The 20245-nt window shown below is 47.4% G+C and overlaps 2 protein-coding genes across 2 annotated transcripts in view; both read right to left on the bottom strand.

Annotated features, from left to right (window-relative positions):
- Positions 1-2813: 2813 nt before the first annotated feature.
- Positions 2814-20245, bottom strand: part of LOC135396746 (homeobox protein MSX-2-like) — a 42257-nt gene continuing 24825 nt past the window's right edge. The window contains exon 2 of the mRNA XM_064627892.1: positions 2814-3204. Within this exon, the coding sequence (XP_064483962.1) occupies positions 2834-3204 (371 nt within the window). The 3' untranslated portion in view covers positions 2814-2833. The remainder of the gene's footprint in view (positions 3205-20245) is intronic.
- Positions 17260-18404, bottom strand: LOC135401753 (sentrin-specific protease 1-like). Its single transcript, XM_064634324.1, has one exon. It carries the CDS (start codon positions 18402-18404, stop codon positions 17325-17327), a length of 1080 nt encoding a protein of 359 aa, XP_064490394.1. The 3' UTR covers positions 17260-17324.

The following is a 20245-nucleotide window of genomic DNA, read 5'->3' as shown; positions in this document are numbered from 1 at the left end:
CATTGACTTCGTCTCAATGTGGCCTTCACCCCGCAGTTCAGACACAGTCTATAGGGTATGCTGCAACCAGCTCGTGTTCCAACTGCGGCATGGGGGCAAGCATTCAACACGTCCTCATCGACTGCCCTCTATACAGTTCGGAGAGAGCAATGCTCCAGTCCCAACTGACCCGTATAAACAACAAGCCGCTCAGCCTTGCAGCAATCTTGGGTCCTTGTTCTAACTCTGTGCAGCACCGTCAGCACCGCCGGTGGCGTACGATGACGTATTTATGCGTGTGAAAACTACGAAAAAAATCATGGAAGCCATACTCAGCGTTAAAAAAAAAATAAACAGAGCGCGAAAACATGGGATTCCATGCATTAGAATAGGGCGGTCATCACAGTGCATGGTAGTGCATTTCGGTCTCAGGAGAGTTATGTGCAGGCGCCGCTAGGGGTACTGCCGATGAGCATCCATGCGGGACATCGTTTCCATTTATGCACCGATAGCTCCCCTAGCGGTACTTGAACACAACTCTACTACGTCCACCGTGTTGACCTTTCACTTACACCCTGTTGTCCACCATGTTGCCCTATTCTGATGCACGGAAGCCGACGTTTCCGTTGTTCCGTGTATTTCTTTAAGCTGAGTATGGCTTCCACAATTTTTCTGCCGATTTCGCACGCATAAATGCGCCATCGTGCGCCACCGGAAGTTCGTTAGGTAGGTAGGCAACAAGCTATGTGCCTAAATGCGGGTCATGTTTTTCTGCACACACCCTGTACTATCCCCATCAGTTGCGACGTACCTGCGTGTGTCATGTATGTGTGTGCGTGAGTGTGTATGCCTCATCTTTTTCATCGTCATCCCACTCATATATTAACCCACATGCACAGAGGTATGGTGAAACACCTCGTCATTCATGTAGTAGATGTCGTTGTTGTTGTTGTGAAGTGTCAATTGAGTTGAGAGTTGAGTTGAGTTCAAGTCTCAAGTCGAGACTTCGTGTTGTTTCTGTCCCTTCGTGTTCCCTAGACTCGGGGTTTTTCATTATGCACCAACTTCACCAGCTCACTTGCTTCTTAGCCATCTTTTCATTGTCATGTTCTACTTGTTCCGCAGGGCTCCGTCCGAGATGTTCACCAGCCTTAGCAACCTCACACCTCATTGCCTAACAAACCCTTCAGGGTTTCCCTTTCCTTATCTGCAATTGTGAACATTTGTTTAGGAACTGCAAGACATTTAATTGTCCGCTAAATAGCAGCGAACATGGTGGTTGTACAATAGTTAGAAACGCAATATGATTTTTTTTTCTTTCAACATTTTCTGTACAACGGACCCTGTTCCTTTCAAATTGAGCGAAAATTGTGTACTGTTGGCATTGCAACAATGTTAAAGGTGCGCAGGAATTTAGTTCAAAGACTGCTTTCGAAAGGTGCCTGCTCTACACTCTTAAAAATGAACTTCACCTCATAGCACGCTCCTAGCCAACCACTATCTCGAATGATATCGTTACCTGCCCTGATTTGTTAAAAACGAGAGGCGTACGCCTTTTTTGTGACACTTGTGCGGTTCATAATTGTCACAAAAAAGGCGTACGCGTCCCGTTTTCAACGAACCAGGGCAGATAACGATATCATTTGAGATAGTGGTTGGCTAGGAGCGTGCTATGAGGTGAAGTTCATTTTTAAGAATGTAGTACATGTTGAGCGTTTTTCAAGCAACAGGTGCCGTTGCTTTGGAATGGCCCACCATCACCACCAGGCACAGGGACTGAACGGAGCGCTCTTGATTAATAATAATAATAATAAATAGATAAATAAGATAGATAAAATAATAATAATAACAACAACAACAAGGTGACAAATTTTTACCCGCGTAGCAATTTTTGCTCCCTTTTTTTCGAAGAAACGTTTCGAAGAAAATAGTAAACGTTACGCTATATACATAGGAATAAAATAAGAATGATCCCAGCGACAAACATGGCAAAAGCGTTGAGTATATATTCTATTTTTTTTTTCTTAGAACGCATACGCACTGCGTTAAATTTCGAAAGACAGTATAGGGTTTCTATTGCATAATTCATCCATCTGCCAATGCCTGGCATAATGATCCTGTTCATTAATCGTAGCCTTGCATCGGCATGTCTTGCAGGAAGCAGTCTCGAAGCTTATCTGACCGGCCACATAAAATTTTGTCATCTAATTTTACTGCAGGGCTATATACTCTGGCCTCAAAGAGTGGCATTTACTTTATTTCGTGTCATAGAGCGTGACGTCAGTCAAATATTCAATGCGCAGAATATTATATCTGTTTCTCTTCATTTCTAAAGGAACAATCTTAGAGTTCGCGAAAGTGCAGATGACGACATCATGTGCGCTAAGCTTCCGTCTCCTAGCAACGACGTCTTCCAAGTTCAGGTCCACTATATATAGTTCTGGAAAGGCGACCTTTGAGGCGGTGCTCGTAAAGCAACGACTTTACTATATCACACAGAAAACTAACCGTTTGAGAAAGAACTTTTTAAAGTTCTTCGGCTTGTCCATATACGTTTCACCTTTAAAAGGTTCTTCAAAAGTAGGACGCCAGGGGATCCTTAGCCATTCTTCCGTTCTCGAAGACAGCAGGAAAGGTTCATAGAAAAATTCTTGCACTATGAAGAACTCTCGGGGTTTTGTCAAAGTTACAAGTAAATTTCATAATTCCTTTTCGTTTCTGCTGTTTCTGAGGCGTGCAGTGCCACTTCAAATGACCATAAACATGCCCTAACACTTTGGTCTACATTGTTTCAGCGTGCTGCGAGACCTGGAAGAACACAACACTCTCGGATATAGGGGAACACGAATATAGTTTATTCCACAACATAGGACGGCGGTCGAGGTGGCAGGAATAGCGGACAGAGAGGACCGAAAGGCGCCGGGAAGAAAGGCAGCAGAGGAGGCTTGGCCGTGGAGAGCACGGCCATACGAAGCCGTTCGATCTCGGCCTCTTTGAGCCGTTTCTCCTTGGCACGCCGGTTCTGGAACCAGATTTTCACTTGCGTCTCCGTCAGGCTGAGGGACGACGAGAACTCTGCCCTCTCGGCGATGGACAGGTACTGCTTGGCACGGAACTTCCGTTCCAGCGACAACAGCTGCTGCGTCGTGAACGGCGTCCGAGGCTTCCGGTTCGACTTGTGCTTCCTCAGCGGGCACTTGAGAGCGCTTGGTCCACGTGGGCTTTCTGCAAGGGGTCAAATGGCGTGATCAGAACGACGACATCGAGACACGCGATGTTGACCGAGGCAATTCATTGGCCCAACACGCGACTGCCGGTCATTCGGTAAATACGGTTGATGCTTCAAGAAAAAAATCGTTCGACGAGAGCGGTATACGGGCCTATTCAGCCCACTGACGCGTGTCCATTGAAATAATTAACCTTAGAGCAGTAGTCCAATCGAACGGAAATGCTCCCAGCGGGATTTGACAGGGTATTTGCGTGCCGCGCGTTTGGCCGGAATGTCCCGAACGTTCTTGGACGGACGTGTAGTCGCTTCTACAAATTTGTATTCATCGTTAGCACTGCGAAACAACCGTAGCTCTGAGCGCTGTACAGATGTCGTTAACTGTGTATTCACACGAGCGACATCCTGACGGAAGATTCTAGTGGAAGAAAAAGCAAAACCACTGCTTACAGAGACGAAGTTCCGTCTCGTGTTATGTGAGCGTTCACACGGAGCGCGGGGAGTGGCGTACTGCGCACTTAGCAGACGACACTTCGCAGACGACACCCTCTGCGCCTTTTCCTGTCGTCTGCTACAGAATATCTTGTGACTGCGTAGCAGGATATTCCCCACGGTTAGCAGTGTACGTGAACACTGGACGTTGGGCACTCGCGCTCAGAAAGCTATGACGTTTTTTCGCGTCTTCCGCTTCTGCGGGAAATGTCGCTCGTGTGAATACACGGCAAATGGACAGCAGGAAGAGGTGGGTGGAGGTTTATCAGGCGCCCTGGGCTCACTTCACGGGGAACTGTGCCGGATGTTCGAGGAAAAACCTCAGCCAATCTGTACGCCGCTCAGTTGTTGCTCCGTCGTGCTAGCACGCTTTCATTAAAAAAAAAAAAAAAAAAAAACTGCTAACATTCCGCGAATATTTTGTGCAACACTCTGCAGCGTTTTCCCCCTTCGCATTGTCAAGCTCTAACAAAACTTGAGCATGAACATGAGCATCTGAAACGGGTAGAAGATTGCCCGAGGCTGTATGATGCGACAGGAAGAATCTCGAGGTGAGGTGCTCGTAAAGTCATTGGCACCGATAAGCGCCTAATGACCTAACGACTTGATGACGCGCCGCCAAAGCTGCCGGCGACGGCCATAAATCCCCGCTTTCTATTAGATAGGAGCCCGGCTGCTCACTCAGCCATTTTTCCCTCTACGTTTATACTATGTAGGGCTGGAGTGCACCTTGTAGTTGAATGCTTCGGTAAATTCAGCGTAATTTAGGCTCTTCTTGTCGCGGTTTAGTGGCACTTGGCCTCCAGTGAGTGCCAGATAAATGGAAAATAGCGTTTCACATTTGCATTCCAAGGTTTTGAGCGAATAGAAATATAGCGTAGAAAATGTTGTGACATCCCCTCTGACGTTGTATAGACGTGGATTATGTACGGGTAAGACAGGGATCGTGTTCTACCAAATACTGCCGCACCCTATACTTCGATATTAGTCCTTGTACACAGTCAGCCCTCGATTTATGAAGGGCTCCACTGATTTCTCAAAAATTGCCCACAAATCGAGGGATTTGTAAACATGTTTTCAATGATCTAAGGCACTGCGATGGGATATGTCAAACGCTACATTTATCGTCGTATCGCATAGATTTCGAGAAAGTGCTTCACACCTTTGTTGTTTACAGTGTAAGCTTAACTCAGGACGGGCGTTAACAGTCTCAAATCCTCAGGGAGTGAGCCATGACCATACGGTGACATGCAGATTTCCCACTGACAGCGCCCTTCGAAACACCAAAGCGGACAGCTTAAACAGGCAGCTGAAACGTCCAGCGAAGCGGACGTAATTTCAGTGTGCTGTACCTTTCGCTGCGCTATTGTTTTTGTTTTTTTTACCTGCAGGCCTCCGCACTTAATTCGTTCAGAAATCGAGGTAAAAAAAGGTTCGGGTGTTCTCAAAAAGAACATTTCAACTACTATAGCTATGGAACGAAACTGCCTGCTGACGTCGTATCCACAAGATGCCCTTAATAAACGTATCCGTGCTGGTAGGAAAATAAATCTAGAATAAAGTATCAATTTGGGCTTGTTGGTCACACATGACAAAATAGCTAAAACCAGTGCTGAAAACACTATAAGAACAAAACTGCAGAGCGTCCTGTTTTACTCTTAGTGTTTTTAGCACTGGTTTTAGCTATTTTATAAATCTAGAAAAATTGAACGACTATATAGCATAGCGTAGCGCAGCGTAGTATAGTAGCGTCAACTACTATGATATCCGAAAATTTAATACCGATGGCACATGCTCGCCTCATCAGGTCACGAATCTATGTCCCGGATGTAGCGTATAGTTCCATTAGTTCCATAGTGCCATTTATGATCTACACCTTCTTGAACGTTTGAGGAGAGTGCACTTTTTTCGTTGCCGTTGCGACATTTCACCAGCATTCCTTCGACGCTTCGAAATTTTCAAACCGTCAAGTTGAAAATGAAATCAATTAAAGTTCACGAGTCAAATTACACCTGGAGTGAACGAGAACATATGGTATACTCGTACACCTTTTCAATTTGCTGTACATCTTTCCTTATCGTTCGTATTCCTTCTACGAGCTGGACTGCATGGCTAATACCCTGGTCACACGAGCAGTCTTCAAGGACGATTGAGATCAATGACCATTGAAAATGCAGGTAGCACCATCCTGGCGTGTAACGTGCCAACCTGTCAGGAAACATTGGATCCAATGCTCTTTGAGCAGTTGACGCGTTACACGCTTGGTGGCGCTACGTGCATTTTCAATGGTTACTGGTTTCAATGGTCGTTGAAGACAGCCCGTGTGACAGGGTTATGAGGCTCTCCCTGGATTTTCCTGCACATTTCCACCTGAAGTCGGACAAGGACGTATATACTAGCACCCCGTGTCTCTTATAGAGTGAACCCCCGTTAATATGACCCCCATAATCTGACATGCGCGCTTTACGACCATACTCCTGAAGAACAATGCAGTGAAACCTCTGCAAATCCCCCCGTTAATATGACAATTCCGCCTTACTATGACCAAAATTTTCGGGAACGACCATGGTCATAATAACGAGGATTCACTGTATACTCAACATGCACTCTTAAAAATGAACTTCACCGCATAGCACGCTCCTAGCCAGCCATAATCTCGAATGATATCGTTATCTGCCCTGATTTGTTGAAAACGGTAGGCGTACGCCTTTTTTGTGACAATTATGAACAGCATAAGTGTCACAAAAAAGGCGTACGCCTCCCATTTTCAACAAATCAGGGCAGATAACGATATCATTCGAGATAGTGGTTGGCTAGGAGCGTGCTATGCGGTGAAGTTCATTTTTAAGAGTGCGCCTTACTATGACCAAAATTTTCGGGAACGACCGTGGTCATAATAACGAGGATTCACTGTATACTCAACATGTGTCTAACTCAACATTAATAATAATAATAATAAAAATAAAACTTTCTTTACCGGGAGGGCAGCATTTTTCTCGACGCGCCCTCTGTTATACGGCGACCGTACAGACTCTGAAAGGTGCGATAAGTTTGAGAGCGCGGACGCAAAAGAGACATGTCCGGATTTCTGTTTCAGTTATCTCGCAAGAAAGAGAGACCTTTCACGGCTGAAAGCGCTCCGCGCACAAGTTCAATAGGATGCAATATTTCATAGGTTATACAAGTATCCATTTTATTACCTGGCGCATGTCGCACAGCCTGCGGGGAGCGCTGTGTCGTGCTCGGAATTGCGTCTCTTTCTGCCACGTTTTTTTTTTCTTCTTCTTCTTCTTCTTTTTTGTCGTTTTCATCGCATTTGCCGCGTGTGATATATGATAGTGGTCATCGACTGTTTCTTATTACGGACGGCGGCAAAATATTGCTGGGTGAGAGAGTATACGTGACGTGTATGATGTCTTTATCTCGCTTCGAGTGAAAAACTTGAGTTCATCGCTTGTTGAGCTCTATATAGGGTCCAAAGACGGATGAAGGCGTCGAGGCGAAATTTTACGCCGAGTGGGTACGACATCGCACATGCTCGCGTCGCGTCAAAGGTGTATGGTCATGCTATCAGCGTGACATCAGCACCAGGATCACTTGATCGATTCGATGGCAGCCATATACACTCCTAAAAATGAACTTCACCTCATAGCACGCTCCTAGCCAACCATTATCTCGAATGATATCGTTATCTGCCCTGATTCGTTGAAAACAGGGGGCGTACGCCTTTTCTGTGACAATTATGAACAGCATAAGTGTCACAGAAATGGCGTACGCCCCCTTTTTTCAACAAATCAGGGCAGATAACGATATCATTCGAGATAATGGTTGGCTAGGAGCGTGCTATGCGGTGAAGTTCATTTTTAAGAGTGTAGGGTCGTACTGTTTAGGACGGAATTTAGAGACTTCCATCAACCGCAATTGATGAGATGGGGGTAACGCCGATATATACCATTTAAAAATAAAACGTTCAAAAATAAATCCAACCAGCGGCACGGTAGCCAGTGTCGTGCTGAAGACCATGAGGTGGTGGGTTCGAGCCCTATATACCACCGGCTTTGCTATCTGAGGTTTTCCTTGGCTTTCCGGCAGACTTTCCGGACGAATGTCGGCCCAGTTCCCCTTGAAGTCGGCCCAGGAGGCACACTGTCCCCCACTCCTTCCTGCTGTCCTCTCTCCACGTCTGTACGCCGCTCATAGTCACAGTTGCTTCGCGGCGCTAACACGGAATTAAAAAAAAAACTTCAAAATTTTTTTCCAATACCCCCCCTCCCCCCGCAAGACATTTTTCTCCGAGACTTCCAACAATAAATCGTGTATATATCCACGGCGTCAAAATCAACCCTTCCTTCGAAAGGCGTCAGAATTGTTTCGTGACGTTAAGCCAGCGATAGTTGTCATTATCATAATTCCAATGAATAACCGGTGCATGGAGGAAATCCGTGCTCTATACGACGAAACGTATGGTTGATTCACAAAACCAGGCCTGCACTCTTAAAAATGAGCTTCACCGCACAACACGCGTCTAGCTCCTAGCCAACCATCATCTCGAATAATATCGTTATCTGCCTTGATTTGTTGAAAACGGGAGGCGTACGCCTTCTTTGTGACACTTATGCTGTTCATAATTGTCACAGAAAAGGCGTACGCCTCCCGTTTTCAACAAATCAGGGCAGATAACGATATCATTCGAGATGATGGTTGGCTAGGAGTGTGCTATGTGGTGAAGTTCATTTTTAAGAGTGTATATAAGATGAAGTTCATTTTTAAGAGTGTATATAGTATATTTCTACACCTACGAAATTGCAGATTGACTAAAGGAAGGTCCACCGATGACTCTTCCCCGCCGTCGTGCTCGAATTCAAACAGAACCCCGGGACGAGCCATTAGGAAGGACTAATTCTCGATCGCCGATTGGTGGCGAGACCGGCCGTATACGATTGGACGTCGGCGACAGAAGCTCCCCTATTTATCCAATAATGGAGTCAGACTGGCTTTGTATCTCCCCGGGCTGTTACGGATGAGAGCATTCCCGTCAAAGGGCGTCCCCCCCCCCCCCTTCAACCATTCATGGTTGATAAACCGGATTCTAAGTGATGCGGCGACTATGAAGCGTTTAGCACCAATGCCTGCTCCGCCGACAGATCGGATATGAAGTCGGAATAAACGCAGTTGGACAATGGCAGATGGAGGGGGACTGTTTGCTCGTTCATCAGCTATTCTCGTTTTTCCAGGTCCTCGCGCACCGCATTTTCCTTTCTGGCCGGCCGAGCTCGCCTTTATCGCACGCTTGGGTGCGCCCTTCGCCGTGTCTTTTGTGTTAATGCAGCATTATGAGGCCATTTAGGAATAGAAATATGCAATGGTTATAGATGGCCTCTTTTCCAGCACAGAGTCACGCTCGAAACGAACTCAGGTCGGGGATATATATTTGGAACAGAGACAGAACAGTATCTGTTCCAAAATGCACCGACCCGCGAGGCCTTTGCTTCAAACCTGCCGTTACTGGGTTTCCTCTCGAAATTAATTTAACGGTTAAAACCGATGATGTGGAAGCTCTCGAAGATTCCGAAACAGAACTCCGACCTATATGTCTTCGCCTTCGCGCTCGCCATTATTTCATCCTCTCATATTAACCTGTGGCAATACCACGGGTGCACTGTAAACTTTTTCACACCTTTAAAGGTGTGCGCTATGAACATTCAACCAGGTTGCGTAACATTGCATCTCCAGGATGATATTTTATAAAATTTGGAAAGCATTACCAAAGATCAAGTGTCAGTGCAAATCTTGCTTTCATTATGTCTTGGATATCGTAGGTACGAGCTAATGCATATATGCATCGCTATCGATAATCGAGCACGCGCAAGTGTCTACAATACTGTTGAACAATGTTGAGATGTTGCAAGACTGAATTTTTGGAGGACAGACAACACTCGAGTAAAGAAAATTTGTGCGAAACCGTGCTCCATTATGGTGTTACGAAAATTACACCAAAAAAGGCGTGCGCCATGCACGTTATTACACCTTTAAAGGTGTGAATGATTGTTCCATAATTTAGATAGGCTTAAGAAAAATATAGATCACCATCCGCGTCTCACAGCGCTGCGCTGAACTCGAAGGCATGTACGCATGCTGCGGTCCACTGTGCATCGAAGCTTCTGTTCAGACGTGGGTGATATAGACCATGCAAGACGGGCAAGCTGTATAACATTGAGCCACGGAGAAGAGTTTTGTGTATAGTACAAGAAGATCCCGCTCGGTGCAGCCCCAACGCGTCGGCGAAATGGCGGATCACATTTCCCCTGCGCTGCCAGGCCTTTGAAATCTCCGTGGGAGGTTCCGGTCTATAAGACGACTCCGAGGAACCTGTGGTATATCTGACTTGTCGGAGGGGACAAACCGCATATACCCGGAGTTGGAACCTATATACGCCCCAGCGTTGCGGAATGGGGCCACCCATTCCCATTCCGAGGAATGGAGAGTTGCAATAATTCAATTCCTTTCAATTCCTCGGAATGAAAAGGTATGGCCAATTCCCACTCCTGGAATGGGCTTGGCAACTCCATTCCATTCCGTTAATCCCATCAATAAAAGAAAAGGGACCGGTAACCGTACTGATGGCTAGCCCAGCAGCCACCGGGGGGGGGGGGGGGGGATAAATCTGGAATCATTCCGGAATCATTCCAACTCCGGAGTGGCAACTTCCGCAACCCTGAGGACGCACCTCTCTTCGGGTAAAAGGAAGGACAGTGTCTTATACAGTTGAGATATCCATCCCGGCATGCAAGAAGTTGTTGCTGATGGCGCCTAATGCACGTTGATGCAGGTGATGTTGAATCGCCCGGCCGGGACTTCACGACTGTCTATAGACACAAACACATCATCCGCGTAAATGGAGAGGTTTACCTTCCATCGGAAGACTTTTTTTTTTTTTTTACGTCAGTCGTGACAAGATTAAATATAATACAGAGCTTAAAGACGCTTCCTTGAGGAACACACTGCGGTATACAGCAATCTTCTCACCCTCGTCTGTTCTGACAGAGAATTTCCTTTGACTGAGGAAGTCAGAAAGCCATTGCCTGTGATTTCCGAGGCCCCCGGGATTAGAGCAATGCATGAAGAGTACGGTGTCATACGCCCGCTTGATGTCCAAGAAGACGGTCATCATCACTATTTTCCTTCGTGCTTTCACTTCTTCAACAGCATGACACTGAATCCATGGAACTACGGTGCCCTCCGAAACCTGACATTTCCTGGGGGAAGGCGTACCTTCTCTCAAGCAAACACTCGAGCCTACACTCTTAAAAATGATGGTGGTGGTGGTGGTGGTGGGTGGTGAAAGGGCTTGCCGTTGTCGGCCTCACGTAGGTGGGCAACGTCACGACTGACGCCCTGGGGGAATGTGCGTCCTGGGCCGACTTCTAAGGGAACTGTGCCGACATACGTCTGAAAGCGTCTGAAGAAAACCCAGGAACTCACTCTTACGTCATACACTCTTAAAAATGAACTTCACCATATAGCACGCTCCAAGCCAACCATCATCCCGAGCGACATCGTTCTCTCACATGGTTTGTGGAAAACGGGAGGCGTACGCCTTTTTGTGACAATTAACATTTCTGCATAAGTGTCACAAAAAGGCGTACGCCTCCCGTTTTCAACAAATCAAGGAAGGGAACGATATCACCCGGGATGATGGTTGGCTACACTCTTAAAAATGAACTTCACCACATAGCACGCTCCTAGCCAACCATCACCCCGATTGACAACGTTCTCGCCCTAGATTTGTTGAAAACGGGAGGAGGAGCCTATTTTGTTCCCATTATGCACGGCACAAAATAGGCTCCTCCTCCCGTTTTCAACAAATCAGGGGCGAGAACGTTGTCATTCGGGATGATGGTTGGCTAGGAGCGTGCTATGTGGTGAAGTTCATTTTTAAGAGTGTAGGAGCGTGCTATGTGACGAAGTTCATTTTTAAGAGTGTATGACGTAGTAGTATAGGCGAGGCAGTGAAACACAGGAGGACGAACAGTTGCATACTTGAATTGAAGTTGAAGAAAAGGCACCAGGCAGTGGGATTCGAGCCCGCACCCTCCGCTTTCCGGTCAGAGATGCTACCATTAGACGAGTTCAGTAAATTCCCAGTGCTCTTTGCGCACGCATTGCATCCTGGGCGCTTGCTGAGCGGGGGAGCGAAGCATAATCCTTCACATTTCGCTTTCGCTGACCTTGACACGTCGTGGGCAATGGACCGGTAGGGGAGAAATCGGAACGAACAGTTTGGGGGTCACCCGTTTCTTTCGTATTAGTAAACTCCCACAGTTCAAAGCGACGCTAAGCACTCTGGGATTTTCTGAACTCGTCCATTGTGGGAAGGTGTGAAGGGCGCGGGTTTGAATCCCACTGCTTGTGCCTTTCTTTCTTTCTTTTTTTTTTCAGATGCCATTATTCAATTGAAATTCAGGCCTATGCAGTATCATCCCCGCCCAACACTCTTAAAAATGAACTTCACCACATAGCACGCTCCTAGCCAACCATCATCTCGAATGATATCGCTATGTCCCTTGATTTGTTCAAAACGGTAGGCGTACGCCTTTTTTGTGACACTTATGCTGTTCATAATTGTCACAAAAAAGGCGTACGCCCCCGTTTTCAACAAATCAGGGCAGGTAACGATATCATTCGAGATGTTGGTTGGATAGGGGCGTGCTTTACGGTGAAGTTCATTTTTAAGAGTGAAGGACCTTGCCCCGACAGCTGGTAAGGCCGACAGGTATAGCTGGAAAGACGCCAGATCAGAGGGTTGTTCCCACACTGTTAAAACAGAACTTCACCACATAGCACGCTCCTAACCAACCATCATACTGAATGATATCATTCTGTGTCATGATTTGTTCAAAACAGGCGGGAGGCGCCCATCTGGGACAGATTATCTTGTCCCAGATAGGCGCCTCCCCCTGTTTTGAACAAATCATGACACAGAATGATATCATTCAGTATGATGGTTGGTTAGGAGCGTGCTATGTGGTGAAGTTCTGTTTTAACAGTGCAGTTTCAAGATGGGGACTATATACCCGCTCCTCCTTCGACGGAGCAGAGATTTGCCCATCCCTCCACGGTCCGTTGTTGATCTCTAAGCGCACCAAAAGGCAGGTATATCGTTCAGGTTACGAAGCGCTACATAGGAGACCATGTCCTGACCCAGGTGATGACTTCTTCCGAGAAAACGGCAGCCTTGACTAAGTAAACGCCAGATCTGCATACCGCCTGCAGATCTGCCCGATCTCCACACTCTTAAAAATGAACTTCACCACATAGCACGCTCCTAGCCAACCATCATCCCGAATGACAACGTTCTCGCCCCTGATTTGCTGAAAACGGGAGGAGGAGCCTATTTTGTTCCCATTATGCACGGCACAAAATAGGCTCCTCCTCCCGTTTTCAACAAATCTAGGGCGAGAACGTTGTCATTCGGGGTGATGGTTGGCTAGGAGCGTGCTATGTGGTGAAGTTCATTTTTAAGAGTGAAGGCCTTTACTTTTCGGCTGGCGGGCATACGTAGTAAGACATCACCACTGAGGCCGGTATCATTTCTAGAATGTATCGTTAGCATCGTGCTCACGCAGTTTGCGTCGTAATGGAGTACCGTAATTTCACGCGTATAAGTCGCACCGCAGATAAGCCGCAGGACGCGTTTTTAGGAACGTTCTGAAAATTTTCTAGCAGATAAACCGCACCCGCAGATAAGCCGCGGTGAATACGATACGGCTGATTTGTGCGACAAAGGAGACCATATAGAGAAGGCCATAAACCCTGTGGTCCATACTCCGGTGTCGGCATAGTGTACAACAAAGGAGGTCAGTTCTGGAGTTCTACCGAGATCCGATTGTACCCTCGTTGGGCGTTTTTCGTGGACTGACGGGTCAGTGGTCTTCCAGAAGACGTGAATCACTGTCACCACTTGGGGGAATACACCAGGAAGATGAATCTACTCGAATGTGGACCCGTCCCTGTTACGCACTGTTCGTGCATCGGCCAGGGCAGTGCCGTTCCAGAGACACTTGTTAAAACCGCGGCGTATACGAAAAATACCACGAAAAAGTAGTCATCAGATAAGCCGCACCGGTGGATAAGCCGCAGGGCGCCCGTGAGAGAAAAAAAAAAATCGCGCATAAGCCGCGGCTAATATACGCGCGAAATTACGGTAAGTCGGCCAAATATTGTCGTCTACCAGAGTCTGGTGACCTTCCGCGGAACATGGCAGTCGGGCGAACTCCATAATGTGCTCCGCGATCGATTTGGTTTCGTTGATGGATGGCTGCCAATTAACTGGAAGGAAATCAATGCCATTCATTGCTGGCCGGATGGTTCCCTCCATTGGCAGCTCAAACAACCGCGCATCCAATTAACGAGAACATTAACGGCTCTGTCTTCCTTCGTTCCGGTGACAACACACTGATTGTCCGCTAGGATGGATGACCGCTCTTCTGTTCGCGATAAGCGGAGAGCGCCATTTTTTTTTTAAATTCTGCACTGCGAAGCAACTGTGTCTATACGAGCTGTGGTTACGGATGAAGAGAGGAGTGAGAGACACAGGGCCGACTTCATGGGGCAACTGTGTTCGGAAAGTATCGGCCGGAAAACTCGAAAAAAAAAAAAAAACCTTAGACGAAAGTGCTAATGGAGTCATCGTTACGGGAAATATCAGCGGGGACTTGTTTTTTCTCGTTCCTTTTGCGAATAAAGAACGTATAATTTTAGAACGAACTACACTCTAAAAGCAGCACTTGATTGCATAGCACGCTGTGCGCCAAACATTGCCCCGAATGACGTGGTGGTCGCTTCTGATTCGAAGAGAGAGGTGGGCGTACGCCTTTTTGTGGCAATTTGGATATATGAAAATTCCCACAAAAAAAGCGTACGCCCCCCTCTATCTTCGGATCAGAAGCGATAACCCTACATTCTTAAAAATGAACTTCACCGCATAGCACGCTCCTAGCCAACCATCATCTCGAACGATATCGTTATCTGCCCTGATTTGTTGAAAACGGGGGGCGTACGCCTTTTCTGTGACAATTATGAACAGCATAAGTGTCACAAAAAAGGCGTACTCCTCCCGTTTTCAACAAATCAGGGCAGATAACGATATCACTCGAGATGATGGTTGGCTCGGAGCGTGCTATGCGGTGAAGTTCATTTTTAAGAGTGTATCATTCACGGCAACGGTTTGGCACACATCGTGCTATGCGGTGAAGTGCTCTTTTTAGAGTGTATAAGTGTATACCTCCCACCCCAACGCCTTTCTTTCTTTCTTACAGCACTTTGAGAAGCATGTTTTGTAGGGACATCCTGTTGCGAAACGTCGCATTCTAGTCGCAAGAACGACATACATGCATGTGTGTAAGAGAGAGAGAGAAAGAGAGAGAATGAAAAGTAACTCATGGCGACAGGTTGTCGTCCTGAGCAGAAGAAAGCCGTGGTCATATATTTAAAAGGGCTGTCGATGGAGGCGCATCTTCCAAAGCCATTTATCATGGGCTTTACAAAAATATCCTCGACTTTAGCACTAACACAAAGGGACACGACGGATATCCGTGGCTCCTTCCGCACTCGATGGGGGATGGATGGACGTCGTCTGAAGGACGCACTCACTTTTGTTGATGCGTTCACATTTCGGAAGAATAAGCGTGGCATGTCGAGCAAGAATGCATAATTTGCACCGGCAAAAAAAAAAAAAAAAAAAAAAGCGTTTATAAAATCGGGCTATATACGCTCGCAGGAAACTGCCGGAAGAACTGAATGCAGGAACGAAGTCACGCGACCGAAAAATGGTGGTACCTCCACTCTTAAAAATGAACTTCACTGCATAGCACGCTCCCAGCCAACCATCATCTCGAATGATATCGTTATCTGCTTTGATTTGTTGAAAACGGGAGGAGTACGCCTTTTTTGTGATACTTATGCTGTTCATAATTGTCACAAGCAAGGCGTACGCCTCCCGTTTTCAACAAATCGGGGCAGATAACGATATCATTCGAGATGATGGTTGGCTAGGAGCGTGCTATGCGGTGAAGTTAATTTTTAAGAGTGTGCACTCTAAACACAGAACTTCGCCGCATAGCACGCTGTGCGCCAACCATTGCCACGAATGATAAGGTTATCGCTTCTGATTCGAGGAGAGAGGGGGCGTACGCCTTTTTGCGGCAATTTAGGTATATGGTAATTTCCACAAAGGGCGTACGCCTCCCTCTCTCCTCGAATGAAATGCGATCGTTCACGGCAATGATTGGTGCACTACGTGCTATGCGGTGAAGTTCTGTTTTTAGGACTGGGCGAGACTAGGAGGTATCCGGGTTCGAATCCCGGTGCCGGCTGTGCTGTCTGGGGTTTTTCCTGGGTTTTCCTCAGACGCTTTCAGACACATGTCGGCACAGTTCCCCTAGAAGTCGGCCCAGGACGCACATTTCCCCAGGGCGTCAGTCGTGACGTTGCCCACATACGTGAGGCCGACAACGGCAAGCCCTTTCACCATCACCACCACCATCTGTTTTAAGAGTGTACACTCTTAGAAATGAACTTCACCGCATAGCACGCTCCTAGCCAACCATCGTCTCGAACGATATTGCCACGAATCACCTTCGAGAAACTTTCAGGGCAGGCACGAAACGGTACACTGTTAAAACAGAACTTCACCACATAGCACGCTCCTAGCCAACCACCATACCGAATGATATCATTCTGCGTCCTTATTTCCTGAAAATGGGAGGAGGTGCCTATCTGGGACACATTATGCTTGTCCCAGATAGGCTCCTCCCCCTGTTTTGAACGAATCATGACACAGAATATTATTCGGTATGGTGGTTGGCTAGGAGCGTGCTATGTGGTGAAGTTCTATTCTAACAGTGTACATCTCATCCCGGCGCATGCTGAAGAAGCAGCAAGAAGCTTCTAGACACATCGCCTGCTCTCTGGCAAACGCACGGGCTGTTTCTAGACTTTTCGGCGCGACGCTTGAATGCCTGTGCGCTCCACACTCTAAAAACTGAACTTCACCGCATAGCACGCTCTGCGCCAACCATTGCCACGAATGATAGGGCTATCGCTTCTGATTCGAGGAGAGCGGGAGGCGTACGCCTTTTTGTGTCAATTTGGATATATGATAATTGACACAGAAAGGCGTACGCCTCCCTCTCTCCTCGAATCTAAAGTGATAACCCTATCATTCGTGGCAATGGTTGGCGCAGAGCGTGCTATGCGGTGAAGTTCAGTTTTTAGAGCGCAGGCTGGAGCATTCATGCTTTGGACTCAGTTGTGTTCAGAGGGCTATTACTCTGGGTTGCTTTTGCTACCAAGTAGTTCAATAAACCGTTTGCTGTTTATTCGACGACTCGCCGGCCCATTTCGCTTCGTGACATTTCTGGTGGAGGTGCAAAATAATAATGCAAACGGTTACAAAAAATATCGACTGCTTCAGCCGTGCCACGACGTCCCGTCACTTGAAAGATTCTGTAGTGTGGTGTAGCTCCGACCAATGAGAAAGCAACAGCGAGCCCCAACAAAAATACACGCAGTGTGCTCAGAGACAAACAAATGTATAATGGACGGACAAATACAGTACAGTAACGGGTCAGAGAAGTCTCTTCGTCAAAATTTCATAGACCATTATCCTGCGGAAATAGGGTATGTCCATCTGACTGAAAGTGATCTTCGCATCGCGAGTAATGGATTCCGCATATTTAAGCGCAAACATCCCACAATCACTTCCGTTCATCTGCTGCGGCACCCCCTTAACAGTTTCCAGTGTCCATTCACTCATGTCCAGATTCGCTTGACGCTTGTCCAAGCTTTCGTCCTTCAAGTAGTCACGCAGAGCCTTCAGGCATTCCTGGTTAGATCCCCCCATCGAATCGTAATACTGGATCGTTTTGCTGCGGAAATCAATGACCGCCAGGCACCAATGTGCTCCCAAGTGCACAGGAACCAAAACCAGGTTGTGCGAGAAAATGTCCACTTTCCTCGTCCACCGTCTCAGCGCAACATGTCCACCAGCTACGAGCTTGGGATAGAAGAACGTACTGAAGGCGTACACGCTGGGAAAGTTACGTGTGCGGCCTCGCTCGACGAGTATGTTCAGGTAGAAGTTGATGACCTCGTCGTTCAGCCAATTGAGCCCCGCGAGGGTTTCCGTGTCGCGGCGAGTGACGGTCAAGCGAAATCCGCTGGCTAACACTTCATCTGGAGGGGTTGGAGAGAGCGCATTGTCGATCACCGCTTCCACCTCCGAGGTGAGCTTAGGCAGAGCTTCTAGCGCGGGAACGTCCTCTAGAGGTACACAAGGAGCAAGGTCTTCTTGCACCACTTCACGTTCGTTTTCACTCTGGGCCCTCAGTTTCTGGCACATATGCTGTTTTTTAATTTGGGCGAGCTTGTCCTCTTCTAAGAATGTTAAGGGCTCCTTGAAATCTTCCACCCATCGTGGAGAGAAGTAGGGGCTTGTTGGAGTCTCACTGGGACGTACAGCTGGGGCCCACTGTGTGCTTCCTTCCTTTTTCTCTTCCTCTGTCTGGCCGTCGAGGTCACAAAGGTTAATGGTGTTGTGGTGCGACTTCTTCGGGTTCACTTCAGCTGGCACCAATGCACTAGACTGTTGCAAGCTGGAACAAAGCGGCTGGTGGAAGCAAGGCTTCGGTTGCCATAGTGGAAGCATCTTCAAGCACTGGTTTTTTCTTCTTCTTCTTCGTCTTTCTCCGCAGTGGCGCATAGCGCGAATCTTTGTGACATCTTCTTCTTCTTCTTCTTCTTCTACCAATGCTGCAGCCGAAGCCTAAATTCTTTCTTTTCTTTCAAGTTGATGCACCTGTATGGTGTAAGAAGCTGCATGCTCGTGCTCAGGGGGCCGTGAGTTCACTGCTGGTCGCCGACGAGCTTGCTTGGTAGTGTCACCCGGTTTTACCCAAACAGCCGATCCTGTAGCATCACAATTTTGTATTTCGTAGTCACTCTTCAGAGACGGCCGCGCCAATTCGGCCGATGACAGTGCTAGTCGCGTGTTTGTTTTCTTAGGCATGTTGACGGTAAACACGTTGTATCCCAACGGCTGTATCCCAAATGACCTGGGGCGGATTACTGGCCACTTGTCGGTGCGTAGCGTAGCGTCGTCTCCATAGTAACGCGTGCTGCACGTGACCCGCTTCGTCGTGAGAAGGAAGAAGTGACCTTACTCGCAGCCTGCCACCATCGCCGGGTGTGTGGCGTTCGTAGCCATTGGGCGAGGAGGTCAGCCGACGCAAAACGCTGCGATGTTCGTCGTTGAAAATGGTGCTTGTGTACGGGTTTCTAGAAGACCAAGTAGCCACTTCAGTGCAGTCAACGAGGACATTTCGTGCTCACAAGGATGTCTTCACGTCGTTGTCGGACGAGCAGTTTGTTTCCTTCTTCCGACTGTCCAAAGCCTCGTGTATACACATACAGGATGTATATGGAAACATTGACATGACATCGAGTGTTCCCCATATAGGGAATGTTATATACCCGCATTAGCTGAGTTCGTGTGTATGTAACCCACCATTGTGAAATTAACCCTGTCTTGCACAAGCATGACATTTCTTTATTTATGAAATATTTGGACACAGCAGTAAAAAAAAAACTAGCAATACTAGCGCTATTCATTTGTATGCCTTTTCTGCAGAAGCTTGTGCGCAAAATATTGTGATATTGGAGCCAGTGCCTGCGGGAATGAGCCAGCACATATTTTATTATCCGTATTGTTAGTAACTCTTTCATTGGGCATACTTGGCATAGGCGATCAATGCTTCCTGCGGTCCACCGTTGTTGTTTCATGATTCTCCTTCGTTCTTCAAGGTGTTGGTGGACATTAATGGTGGCACCTGCCTCCTCCTCCGTCGACATCTGCCTCCGCTCCGCACACTTTGAGCTTGGCTGCTTGTTGTAGCCGGCAACTCTCTGGAAGCCCCAGCAGGCTGTGTAGTCGTGAGCTGTTACCCGAATCACTGCTTAGTTTAGTTGTAGAACTAAAAAGGAGGACGAGATCACTCGACAAGGTCAGCAAGCACACCGTAAGTCCACCAAATAACTTTATCCTCGTCAGTATAGCAATCTTCCACGCGCCGTATAGTGCACAGATCACCGTCCTCGTCTTCTACGAATGTGATGCTAAAATAAAATACGAAACTAATTCTCAACACATGTGTAGAGTGAAAAGAAAAAGAGACACCTCCGAGCGCCGAAGGATTCCCTTCGAGCCAGCGACGGCAGCAGACGATACCGCACTGCATTCGCATTGGCTGATTCGTGTATTACGTGCTCATCTAGCGAAGTATGTGCAAGAAGGTTTCTTTCCACGCGGTAACACAATTTATATTTGTTAGAGGTAAATACAAAGTAAGTTAATGTCGTCAAATTTAGGCTTTTTGCTTGACAGACTTGAGTCTGCCACCGAGAGTAGCGTCATTACTCCTCGCGCCGGCGAGGCTCGCCTATCCAGCGGACGACGGTGGCCTTACTGACCACTTCAGATCGTGCGTCGGC

This window comes from Ornithodoros turicata, chromosome 1 (genome assembly GCF_037126465.1).
Source record: "Ornithodoros turicata isolate Travis chromosome 1, ASM3712646v1, whole genome shotgun sequence".
NCBI lineage: Eukaryota > Metazoa > Arthropoda > Arachnida > Ixodida > Argasidae > Ornithodoros > Ornithodoros turicata.
The sequence above is the reverse complement of the archived record's forward strand: the minus strand, read 5'-3'. Positions and strand labels throughout refer to the sequence as shown.

Bases quoted from the DNA above. Each gene is read 5' to 3' on its own strand.
- LOC135401753 (XM_064634324.1), bottom strand. From the start codon at position 18,404: ATGCTTCCACTATGGCAACCGAAGCCTTGCTTCCACCAGCCGCTTTGT.